Source organism: Saccostrea echinata, unplaced genomic scaffold, assembly GCF_033153115.1.
Source record: "Saccostrea echinata isolate AGI-Se365-2 ecotype Australia unplaced genomic scaffold, CSIRO_AGI_Sech_v1 ptg000057l, whole genome shotgun sequence".
NCBI classification, from domain to species: Eukaryota; Metazoa; Mollusca; class Bivalvia; order Ostreida; family Ostreidae; genus Saccostrea; species Saccostrea echinata.
Window position 1 is genome coordinate 5,089,658 of NW_026889806.1, and position 13,355 is coordinate 5,103,012.

Here is a 13,355-nt window from a genome sequence, read left to right on the forward strand (position 1 = left end):
AAGCCAATATATCTGACACAGTTTATTTTCTTTCATCAATACAATCATAGCAGAAACATATCGCTTATCATATAGTTCTGGGTGCAGTATTCAATCATAAAGTCACAGTTTAATATGTATAAGTCATTAAGAAAGTTAAAAATCCCCTAGTATATCTAGACAAGACTGAACATCATTACATTACCCACACCTTTTTTTCTTTGACTTAGTGCAAAAGTCTTGAAATCTGACTGTGCATCTACTACATAATTTGTTTTAAGTATTTAAAATAGAAAAAAGTCCTACATAAGGATGATTAATTAACAATAATACTTGGAGACATAGTATATACATGTACAAATACTGGAATTTTCTGAATGATGAGCTGGATAAAAAACTTTGTTTTAACTAAATAACATTACGCAATGATACAGACTATGAGGATGATGTTTCCATTTCCACTATGCTCTAATTTTGTTCTAACTTATTAGTGAGGGAAGTTCTCATGACTATTCAATTAGGCCTACATCAAAAATTTAAACAGACAATACACAATTTTCAGACATCTAAATTAGTAGGACGTCAAATACCCCTAATTTGGTGTAAAAGGGAAAAAAAATGACCAGGAACTTAAACAACAGCAATTTAAAATCCTCACATAGTGCAACATTTCAACCTCTTGAGTGTAGAAGTTCCATTTCTAACTCTAAATGCTTTTGCAAGTATACCATTGTACATGCACTATATACATATAAATTACGGGCCTGTAGTATGGGGAGAGGCCCACCTTTCACTTTTTTGAAGAATTGTCTTTTGCTGTAGTTTTAATATATTTGTAGTATTGAAATTAAAATAAAATTGGAGGAGAAGGAGTAACACTTGGAAAATATTTTTAGACACAAATCGACAAATACATTCAGATGGCAGACACATCCATCTCCAACCAATAAAACTAAAAATCATCTTGGATCACTTCTCAAACTGCAGAGAATATATTAATTACTTGCTTTAAACTATATTAAACACAATGACTCTCTGATATTCCTACTGTCAGACTTACAAATGCTAAAAAGCATTATCATAAACAGCTTCACAACAAAACATAATTACATGATGCAAATTATCATTAACAAACTGCTAAAACCTGAAAATATTAACAATAAATAATCTCAATAAATCATTTCTACTGTGTAAAAATGTCACATTATCTTGGCTAAGACACCCTAATTCAGGGTATATAAACATGAACTTAGTAATACATGTACTTGGAAATAAAATGTCAAGTTTTCATCCTCTGTGAAAAAAAAAAACAAAACAAAAGTTTTCATTCACAATTTTAGAGAGTTGAACAATTATAGAATGATTATAAGAAAAACAATTCAGGATTTGATTATACATGTACTAATACACAAAAAATGTCAATATACCAGAACAAGAACTAATACACTGACAATGTTCAATGAATATGTACTAATATACAACATCAGTATGTACTACTATGCTGACAATGTTATATATAAATAAACTAACAGACAATGTCAGTATAAATATACTGTAAAATGATTTACATGAAGAATGATCTTTTATAATCTAATTATGCACTCATTCAATATTGCACTTCTGTTTACATAAAGACATTAAGAAAATGAAAGTGTCCACGGAGTGGAAAATGTTTATTAGAAGTCTCGTACAGAATTCAGGAATGTGTAGTCAGTACATGTAATCAAGGAAAGATGATGAAAATGTATTGCACATGGTCCCTCAAAAGAGTTCCAAAGACCAGACACTGTAGACAATGGACCCACTTCACAGTGGATACTCCTAGAGGCTGTAGACACTTCACAGTGGATACTCCTAGAGGCTGTAGACACTTCACAGTGGATACTCCTACACACTGTAGACACCACACTGGACACTACTCCCCATAGCCGAGTCACTAAGGACCTCTTACAGCCCCTCTGGCTTACTCTTTGTTGAATCATAAACTCGTATCAGCTGAGCCTATTAAGTAATCAAATTATCATGTATACTATTTAGAATACATATAAGCTAACGTCACTCCTTAAAAAATCTAATGTCCCTACTTTGATCTTCTTATACATGCACACACTTTATCATGAATGTAAATTTATAATTTTCATGTACAATGCAAAGTATAGACCGATGGTTTTGTGAAAATGAAGGGGAGAGCACCTTACTCAAAATCCTGATATTTCAGTACATGTATTATACATGTAAAACTCAGCATTGTTGTCACTTTTTATGCAGCTGTCTTCTGATATGAGTATATATGAATCAATCCCTAACATCATAGTTTTATGTCAATGTATACATAATGATAGATATTGGCCTGGGTAGCGCAGTTGGTAGAGCACCTGTCTAGTGATGTAGGGTTCCCAGGTTCAATTCCCCTGATCTTTGCAGTACTTCAGCATGGTCTATATAAACTTGGCAGCTATTGGTACAAATCCATTAGAATATTAAGTCATGCACGGATTGGGGGGGTGGACCCCACCATCACCACCATGAAATAGGTGTTTTTCATGTTGAGAAATGGATTTTAGGCTCGTTTTTTTTTTTTTTTGCTTATTAAGAAATTTTCTGGGTTTAATATGCTTGGGAAGGGAATTAAATTTTTTTTGGGGGGGGGGGGGGGGGGGCTTGTCAAGAAATTTTTAGGTTGGAAATTTTTTTTTTTGATCACCCTCCCTTCCCCTTTGAAAAAGTTCCTGGATCCGCACCTATTACTTCATCAATTAATTAAGCAGAACTTTATTTGAGGCATCAAGAAGTCTTTTGAGGATATTTTCACATTGTATTTTTAAAATATCATGAATTATCCCCCTTACCTGAGTAAGAACTCCATGTTCTTCCTGAGAAAATGCAAACCCATCTGTAAAAAAAAAAGCAGAGATGATGAGAATTCATGTTAATCATGGAGATTAAAAAAAAAAAAGACTGATTTTATTAGATACTTTGTCAAAACCATACACAGAAATATGAATATTTATTTAGAGCATGTAATAAATGATTGAGACAAGATATTATTAGTCAAAATGATATGGTGGTGCAGGTAAAAATGTGAATAATCACAAAAAAGGCAAATAATTTGCAATTTCATATTCTGATAAAAGATTCCTTAATGCATATTATACTCTACATTGCTTAATCAAAGTGCAACAAACATACTTGTAATATTTATACTTGTTCATTCAATTAGTACAGTTATTTTAACAATTTTTTTTCTAAAATTTAAAAATCATTTTTTATTCCTTAAGATATTTTTTTAACTCTGAAATCATTGTTCATTCTGAATTTCCAATTTATTTTTTGACCTTCATTAAAACATAACCTACATTAAAAATAATGGAATGGCCAGATATAGTGCAGCAGTAAGTGACAATAAGTATATATACATAAAAGCAAAGTGATAATTTACAGTAAAATGTATTTCCAAAAATTTCAAAGATTAAGAATGGTTCATTCATTGTAAGGTGCAATTGTATTTCATGCATAATTGCACAGCAAAGTTCCAAATAATTCAGAATCTTCAATGTTTAGAGAATTTTTACAAACTGGAAGATACATATATTACAAATGATCATAGGAAGAGGAAAGCATCAAGTCAAAATATACTAGCTTCTAACACAAATTTGCAAGTTCTTGTGTAAGATTAATGCTGTATGCAATTAGCAATGATTGACTGGATTTTAGTTGGATAAGCTTAATTATTTTGATTGGATAATATGATTTGTGGGTGGGGGTTAGTGATCTCTGGTAAGGACTATGAATGCTGCAATACAAAGTCTGTTTAGAGATACTCCATTCCTCTAGGGGGATTTTTCAGGAGTCAGTTATCCCCCTTCAGTACATGCTATTAATTTCATTTTATATCATTATACAGTATTACCATCTGTTCTCCTGTAACTTCCTCTTACTAAAGTAACAACAAACATTTTTTTTTTTGACAATAAACATTTTCCATCTCCCATACATGTACCTCATACCATATACACAAAAATACATAGTAACACTGCAATTCATTTGGATAAAGCAGGTATAAATTGACTTCATCCACCATGATTCAGCAAATTCATGACACCCAGAATGTAAAAAATAATTGAATACAAATATTTACAAAGTTTGCAAATGAGAAAAAAATAATTTATCATTTGTGATGCATTTAACACAATTAATTTCATGCTCCTCTGCATAAAATACTAAAGAAGGTGATTGTTACCATTTTGTATCGAAAATGGAAAACCTAAATGCATAAAAAAGACTAGTAAAAGACACCAGTCTATGTTGAATTACTCTACTTGAAAATTATGTGAAGATTGGACAATAAAATGAAATCTGATGTTATTTTACAAAATTTTGTATGGTAAGCCTATACATGGAATATTAAATAAAAGCAGTGTTGACTGAATATATTTTTATTTCTTCACTTGAGAGTTTATATGTACATACAGTGTAAGTCACATCTATCCCCCCCCCCCCCCCCATCCACATTACTCTGAGACCCAGTTTGTTAGTAACAGCATGCACACCTAACTAACTGTTTACAATCCAGTAATTCTACCTAATTTATCTATAAAATCAGAAATAACTCTGCTATTGGCACAAACTTTATACTAAAAATAACTGCAGTCAAAATTCAGACAATAGTATACTTTTAATAAATCTTAATTTTTTGGACCCAGAAATCATCATATCATTGTTATTGAAAATATCAAAATCCCACAGTACACACTAACGTGTACATGTACATGGAATATTTTTATTATTGCCTTTATTAATGAAAGGTAGCCTGCCAAAGCACATGGTATTTTCTGAGTTGTGTCAGAAATGTTCCTCTGTCAGGAAAATCCCTGATACCACATACAGAGTGATTGATATGCTTACGTGACGGGGTGGGGGAGGGAGCTGTCATTGTAAGGAGTTTTATAGTGTGATTGAGTGGTCATTATTTTATAAGATTCTTACTTCTATTTCTTACTGCTAAATAATACATGATATAAAATCATTTTTGATGAAATAAATGATATTACAATAATTATAAAGAAGTGATGAACAATGAACACAGACAAGATTAAGCATCTCATAAAAATGCATTGAAAATGAAATACAAAATTACAACAAGACACTATATGAGAGCATTTCTTTATATCAATGAAGAATTTATGAGTGAACAGAGGATAAACTTACGAGGTTGTTCTGCGGCTGACTGCATCCTCGTGGACGATCGTGTAAACACATTTCTCAACAGGCGAGCTGTTTCTGTCAACCTGATAAAGGGAAATACTCCCTCATTCAATGTCTTTCATACAATTATGCTTTGTATGAACATTTATTTATTTTAGCTTTCAATGAATGTTAGAAGAAAAAAAATATCTTGTCTTGAGAAATGTTTCCTCTGTAATTAAATTGTTTACTTTCTCCCTCTGAAGTACAAGTAACATTGGAGAAAAAAGAAACTCCTTCTATGGCTACACAAGTATGAACATGTAGTCAAGTTTCTCACTCTTTCCTGCTCCTTTTAGACTCAGTAATGAAGTATTTGTACCTTTTCTTGGTCAGTCGGATGACGACAGGAGTCGGGTCCTCATGAAGCTTCTCTTTCTCCTGAACCTCCTCCTTCAGAGTTTTGTGCATCGTCCTCTTGTACCTGAATCAACAACAAAAAATAAAATATAACTTAATCGTCCTCTTGTACCTGAATCAACAACAAAAAATAAAATATAACTTAATCCTCATGTACCTGAATCAACGACAAAAAAATAAAACTTAATCATCCTCTTGTACCTGAACCAACGACAAAAAATAAAACTTACTCGTCCTCTTGTACCTGAACCAACGACAACAAATAAAACTTAATCGTCCTCTTGTACCTGAACCAATGACAAAAAATAAAACTTAATCGTCCTCTTGTACCTTAATCAACAACAGAAAATATAGCTTAATAGTCCTCTTGTACCTGAACCAACGACAACAAATAAAACTTAATCGTCCTCTTGTACCTGAACCAATGACAAAAAATAAAACTTAATCGTCCTCTTGTACCTTAATCAACAACAGAATATATAACTTAATCAACCTTTTGTACTGATTCAAAGACAGAAAATAAAGCTTAATTATTCATGGAATTTGATTTCATACAACAAACCAAAGTCAAATTTTGACAATGAAAACTACAGATATTGTACATGTATATTCTTACATCAGCAGTAATTTTTTGGGGGTGGGGGGGAGGGGGGGGGTGCTACAAATTTATTATTTTCTTTTCTTTAATAGCATTGTACTGAAATATTATCTGTATTAATATTGGTAAGTGAAGTCACTCTGGTAACAATATATCACAGAACATATCATTCTTTGTCTCCTATGGAAGGCTGACTTTTGACTTACGCTTTCCAGGCCACATCACGTATGAGGCAAATAAACGGAATCAGAATCAATCCCATCCAAAAGATGGAGCAGGTAAATATTATGTCCTGAAATAAATAACAGACAATCACATTATACTGAAGCTTTCCATAATTAACAAAATTACATGGTACAATTTGAGTGATTTATTGTAAGAATTAAGTATGAGGTAAGACTCAGTGTATGTACGACTTACCATCCCCAGCATTTCTGGAGCTAGGTCTACTATCATGTAAATATGACTGTACACTAGCAGAAAGAGGAACCAGCTGGCTATACTGCCCCATATAGCCAGGTGTGTCAGCTACAAATCACAATATCAAAGGTAAAACTCAAAGGTGCCAGTCAAAGGAGAGAAAATGTTATAGAATTCCATTTTTTCTAAGAAGGAGTCAAATAATTTAATGAGCATGTAAGATATAAACTAATTGATAATTTTTGCTTTCAAATTTACATAAATATGAATTATTCATGAGATTCAAATATGATACTGTAATTTTTGGAAATCTGAATTCTTACCCAGGTCCAAGCACTTGTCTCAAGACCAGCCTTTAAACATACTGTTACTACAACATACTGAAATAGGAAACAAAATGAGCAAAAATATTCTCCTTATCTACACATACATGTATGTGTAGATACATGTATATGATATTTTGTACCTTAGACTTATATGTAAAGCTTAAATTATGTTTGTTTTTTTCAATATATTCAGGTTTTGTTATGGAGTAAGTTAATGCAGCTAAATAAACTTCAGAAATTACACATATACATGAACAGTTTCACTCATTAAATGCATCACAGCCTCTTAATAATCAATTAACATGTACTTAGATTTTGTACAATATTTTACACAATGCCTTATATTTATTTGAATTCCCGATGTTAACAGTACAAATGTATATATACATGTATACAGTTTCCTAATACTTGAGTGAAAATACAAAGTTCTAAATATTTTACTGTACATCCATGTACAAGTTACTGTGCATACTTATAGTAAATACAAAGTTTCCTAATACTTTAATGTACATCCATGTACAAGTTACTGTACATACTTACAGTATATACAAAGTTCCCTTAAACTTTAATGTACATCCATGTACAAGTTACTGTACATACCTACAGTATATATAAAGATCTCTAATACTTTAGTGTACATCATATACAAGAGTTACAGTACATACTTACAGTATATACAAAGTTTCCTAGGAAGAGGTAACCCCCTGATTGTCCATTGGAAAACGCAATATCTGAAAGAAAAGGTCATTTTTGAAACACCTTTTTACATCGGATCATAGTGACAAAGCCCAACAAAGTATTCCCAACACTCTCCGTTATGATTCTATTATCATTTTTGACTCCTAGTTAACCACTAAAATGTTTTAATTTGAAAATTGATAATTTCTTCTTTAATCAGACTGGGAATTGCAATTTACCTGACATGTATAATTATGAAGTGATACCTGACATGTACATTTATATTTATGTTGCTATATCTGACATGTATAATTATGTTGCTAAACCTGACATGTATTATTATGTTGCTATATCTGACATGTATAATTATGTTGCTATATCTGACATGTATAATTATGTTGCTATATCTGACATGTATAATTATGGAGTTTCATCTGACATGTATTATTATGTTGCTAAACTTGACATGTATAATTATGTTGCTATACCTGACATGTATAATTATATTGCTATATCTGACATGTAAAATTATGTTGCTATACCTGACATGTATAATTATGTTGCTATATCTGACATGTAAAATTGTTGCTATACCTGACATGTATAATTATGTTGCTATTTCTGACATGTATAATTATGTTGCTATATCTGACATGTATAATTATGTTACTATACCTGACATGTATAATTATGTTATAACTGACATGTATTATTATGTTGCTACATGTATATCTGACATGTATAATTATGTTGCTATATCTGACATGTATAATTATGGAGTTTCAGCTGACATGTATTATTATGTTGCTATACCTGACATGTATAATTATGTTGCTATACCTGACATGTATAATTATATTGCTATATCTGACATGTATAATGATGTTGCTATATCTGACATGTATAATTATGTTGCTATATCTGACATGTATAATTATGTTGCTATACCTGACATGTATAATAATATAGCTTTCTTGATCTGTATAATAATATAGCTTTCTTGATATGTATACCTTACAGAGTTATATAACAGCTTACCTTGTCGAAGAGCACACACAGGAAGCCAGAAAAGAATAATTGAATGAAACAAAGAATTAAATATCCACATCCAGAATACCTAAAAAACAATATAAACACTTAAATCCACATTCAGAATACCTGCAATATAAACACTTAAATCAACATCCAGTATACATACAATAATTTGCATTCACAAAAATTAATAATTATACATATAGTATTATTATGAGAACATTTTAAATAAGAATACTGTAACATAACTGAGATTGTTCTGTACTTACCTTGGCATTGAAAAGCTCCGCATTCTGTGATGCCTTGTAGAGAGCTGGAAACTTCATCATACTCTCAGCACTACAAATACGATCAAACAGACCCATAGCTAGGGGAGGGGCTGCCGTGAATATCTGTATATCAAACAACAACACAATTATAGTCTCCATCAACACTACAAATACGATCAAACAGACCCATGGCTAAGGGAGGGGCTGCCGTGAATATCTGTATATCAAACAACAACACAATTATAGTCTCTATCAACACTACAAATACAATCAAACAGACACATAGCTAGGGGAGGGGCTGCCGTGAATATCTGTATATCAAACAACAACACAATTATAGTCTCCATCAACACTACAAATACGATCAAACAGACCCATGGCTAAGGGAGGGGCTGCCGTGAATATCTGTATATCAAACAACAACACAATTATAGTCTCCATCAACACTACAAATACGATCAAACAGACCCATGGCTAAGGGAGGGGCTGCCGTAAATATCTGTATATCAAACAACAACACAATTATAGTCTCCATCAACACTACAAATACGATCAAACAGACCCATAGCTAAGGGAGGGGCTGCCGTGAATATCTGTATATCAAACAACAACACAATTATAGTCTCCATCAACACTACAAATACGATCAAACAGACCCATGGCTAGGGGAGGGGCTGCCGTGAATATCTGTATATCAAACAACAACACAATTATAGTCTCTATCAACACTACAAATACGATCAAACAGACCCATGGCTAGGGGAGGGGCTGCCGTGAATATCTGTATATCAAACAACAACACAATTATAGTCTCTATCAACACTACAAATACAATCAAACAGACCCATAGCTAGGGGAGGGGCTGTCGTGAATATCTGTAACACAATTATAGTCTCCATCAACACTACAAATACGATCAAACAGACCCATAGCTAAGGGAAGGGCTGTCGTGAATATCTGTATATCAAACACAACAACACAATCATAGTCTCTATCAACACTACAAATACGATCAAACAGACCCATAGCTAGGGGAGGGACTGCTGTGAATATCTGTATATCAAACAACAACAACACAATTATAGTCTCTATCAACACTACAAATATGATCAAACAGACCCATAGCTAGGGGAGGGGCTGCCGTGAATATCTGTATATCAAATACAACAACACAATTATAGTCTCTATCAACACTACAAATACGATCAAACAGACCCATGGCTAGGGGAGGGACTGCCTTGAATATCTGTATATCAAACACAACAACACAATTATAGTCTCAATCAACACTACAAATACGATCAAACACAAACAGACCCATGGCTAGGGGAGGGGCTGTCATGAATATCTGTATATCAAACACAACAACACAATTATAGTCTCTATCAACACTACAAATACGATCAAACAGACCCATGGCTAGGGGAGGGGCTGCCGTGAATATCTGTATATCAAACACAACAACACAATTATAGTCTCTATCAACACTACAAATACGATCAAACAGACCCATGGCTAGGGGAGGGGCTGCCGTGAATATCTGTAACACAATTATAGTCTCCTTCAACACTACAAATACGATCAAACAGACCCATAGCTAAGGGAGGGGCTGTCGTGAATATCTGTATATCAAACACAACAACACAATTATAGTTTCTATCAACACTACAAATACGATCAAACAGACCCATAGCCAGGGGAGGGACTGCCTTGAATATCTGTATATCAAACAATTTGTAGATAACAACATAATTTCATACTTGACAAGCTTTCTTCTTATAATAAATAAAAGTTGTCTCAGTTGATTATTAATTACTGGAATTCAGTGTAGTAGATAAGAGAAGCAATTACTTTACATTTACATGTACTTTCTCTTTCTCCTTGCATCCAAACTTACCACATTGTAAAAACCTATACTCCATCTTTCAAACAGAATCTGTCCTGAGAAACCATTCATAATAGCAAACCAGAACTGAAAAAAGAAATGAGTAAAATTATTAATACCCCAAATGTCACAATTAATATGGATATGTATTAGTATTTATGGTTAAATTCATGTTCCTTTTCCAGGAAAACAATTAATTTTAATACCAATAAAAAATATGACAGATCCTTACCTCTATGACATAGAGACAGATATTCTTATAGAAGGAGTAGAGGATTAGTTTACAAAGGCGTGAATAACTCCAGGCTCCGTGGATCAGAAGCAACTTATTCAGAAAACGAAACTACAAGAAAACAATCATTCTGAAAGTCACCGATTTGTATGTATAAATGCTCACAATTTAAAAAGATTCATAAACATGTAAATAGTACATGAGATTTAATCAGATTTGATTTTTTTTTTTTACCTGAGCGATTGCGTAATCTGAAGCACATGCTGCCTGTAGTCCTTCTACTCCACTGATCCCTACCCCCACATGTGCTGCCTGGAAACACAAATACAGTGAACTCCTTAGACATGTAAATGTATACATCATAAAAAAGGAGATCACAGATACATGTATAACATACAGAAATATAGATAATACTATGTATATACACAAAAAAGATAAATATATATGTTAATCTGTTTCTTGGATATACCTGAATCATCCCTACATCATTAGCACCATCACCAATGGCCAGTGTGATTTTTTTGACAGAGTCTTTGACCAAGTCGACTATTTCTGCCTTTTGTAGAGGAGATACCCTGGAATTGATAATGTTTGACTTAGTGAACCTTTACATTCTAAAAACAATTAATGACACTGTAAATTTACTAATGAAATAAACACAAGAATAACGGCTCTGATTTCAATAGTTAGTCAAATTTTGTTAAAATTACAGAGAGCCTTAAGAAATACAAGAGGCTCAGGGGCCTTAACGGTCACCTGAGTACAATACAACTATTTAGAGGATCCATAAACTGATAAATGAAGCTTTGTTGCCCAAAAGCAAGAAAAATAGTATGATTAGCATCAACAAAATAATTGGTCTAGTATCTGTCTGTCCCCCATTTATCACTATTATCATGCAGAATATTAACAAAATGTCTTATTTTAAACCCCATATTATTACTTCTCATATTGGCCTCTCTTGGCCTTTGAAGATATTAAGTTATTTTTGTCTTGTTTTTATTCATCTATTATTTCCCATTCTACCTGATCATTAAAACTATGAAAGTACTTTTTGTATTATACAATAAATATTCTTGGCTGCATAATTCTCTTATTCTATTAACCTTTCAAATACATTGTTTACAGTGATTAATTATCAAAGGTGAATGGCAAAGGGGAATAACTTTGCTCAGCAGAATACAAGTTAATAGAGCCCTGGCCAGGACCAGAACACTTGACTAAATGGTCCTGGTGTTCAAAATTCTAGTAAAAATACCTTTGCATATTAAAACTTTTACACTGTTTGCCTCGAATATGCCCAGAAGCATAGAAGATTTCCAAAGAAATGCATTTTCACTATATTATTAAATAAATAAAGCCCCAAGTCTTACACCAGAACATCTGACCCAGGGGCCATAAACTCACAATTCTGGAAGAAGCACCCTTGCTCATCATAACTAAACACTTGTTTCTTTGCTTTATAACCAGTAGTAGAAAAAAACATTTTGAAAGAAATTATGCATTTTCACTATATAATCAATAGAGTCCCCCCCCCCCCCCTTCACCAGAACCCCTGACCCAGTCACCATGAATTTCACAATTTTGGAAGAGGCATTCTTCCTTATCATAACCATGCACTTCCTTTGTTTGAATAATACCCAGGAGCAGATTTTCAAAGAATTAATGCAATTTTACTATGTAATCAATAGAGCCCCGTCCTAACACCTGAAACCCTGACCCAGGGGCCATAAAATTCACAATTTCTGAAAAGGCAGTCATACTCATCATAACTATGTTCTAAGTTTATTTAATACCCAGGAGCAGAGAAGAAGATTTTCAAAGAATTAATGCATTTTCACTATATAATCAATAGAGCCCCACCCTAACACCAGAACCCCTGACCCAGGGGCCATGAAATTCACAATTTTGGAAGAGGCACTCTTGCTCATCATAACTATGTACTTAGTTACTTTACTTAATACCCAGGAGCAGAGAAGAAGATTTCGAAGAATTAATGCATTTTCACTATATAATCAATAGAGCGCTGCCCTAACACCAGAACCCCTGACCCAGGGGCCATGAAATTCACAATTTTGGAAGAGGCACTCTTGCTCATCATAACTATGTACTTTGTTACTTTATTTTATACCCAGGAGCAAAGAAGAAGATTTTCAAAGAATTAATGCATTTTCACTATATAATCAATAGAGCGCTGCCCTAACACCAGAACCCCTGACCCAGGGGCCATGAAATTCACAATTTTGGAAGAGGCACTCTTGCTCATCATAACTATGTACTTAGTTACTTTATTTAATACCCAGGAGCAGAGAAGAAGATTTTCAAATGAATA

At 33.1% G+C, this 13,355-nt stretch overlaps 1 protein-coding gene across 7 annotated transcripts in view; it reads right to left on the minus strand.

Annotated features, from left to right (window-relative positions):
- Positions 1-7: 7 nt before the first annotated feature.
- The window catches only part of LOC133174297 (probable phospholipid-transporting ATPase IA), a 38,463-nt gene continuing 25,115 nt past the window's right edge, over positions 8-13,355 (minus strand). For 3 of the 7 annotated variants that reach the window (XM_061309388.1, XM_061309393.1, XM_061309387.1), the window contains 16 exons: positions 11,493-11,598; positions 11,258-11,335; positions 11,024-11,134; positions 10,804-10,878; positions 8,907-9,029; positions 8,644-8,722; positions 7,597-7,658; positions 6,925-6,981; positions 6,602-6,709; positions 6,388-6,473; positions 5,546-5,647; positions 5,188-5,267; positions 4,220-4,243; positions 3,890-3,916; positions 2,829-2,872; positions 8-1,980 (listed from right to left, as the gene is read on the minus strand). In XM_061309388.1, coding sequence (XP_061165372.1) covers positions 1,927-1,980; positions 2,829-2,872; positions 3,890-3,916; positions 4,220-4,243; positions 5,188-5,267; positions 5,546-5,647; positions 6,388-6,473; positions 6,602-6,709; positions 6,925-6,981; positions 7,597-7,658; positions 8,644-8,722; positions 8,907-9,029; positions 10,804-10,878; positions 11,024-11,134; positions 11,258-11,335; positions 11,493-11,598 — 1,216 coding nt within the window. In that variant the 3' untranslated portion in view covers positions 8-1,926. Of the gene's footprint in view, positions 1,981-2,828; positions 2,873-3,889; positions 3,917-4,219; positions 4,244-4,884; positions 4,906-5,187; positions 5,268-5,545; positions 5,648-6,387; positions 6,474-6,601; positions 6,710-6,924; positions 6,982-7,596; positions 7,659-8,643; positions 8,723-8,906; positions 9,030-10,803; positions 10,879-11,023; positions 11,135-11,257; positions 11,336-11,492; positions 11,599-13,355 lie in introns of all 7 variants that reach the window. The other 4 variants (XM_061309392.1, XM_061309394.1, XM_061309389.1 and 1 more) reach the window with 3 other exon arrangements.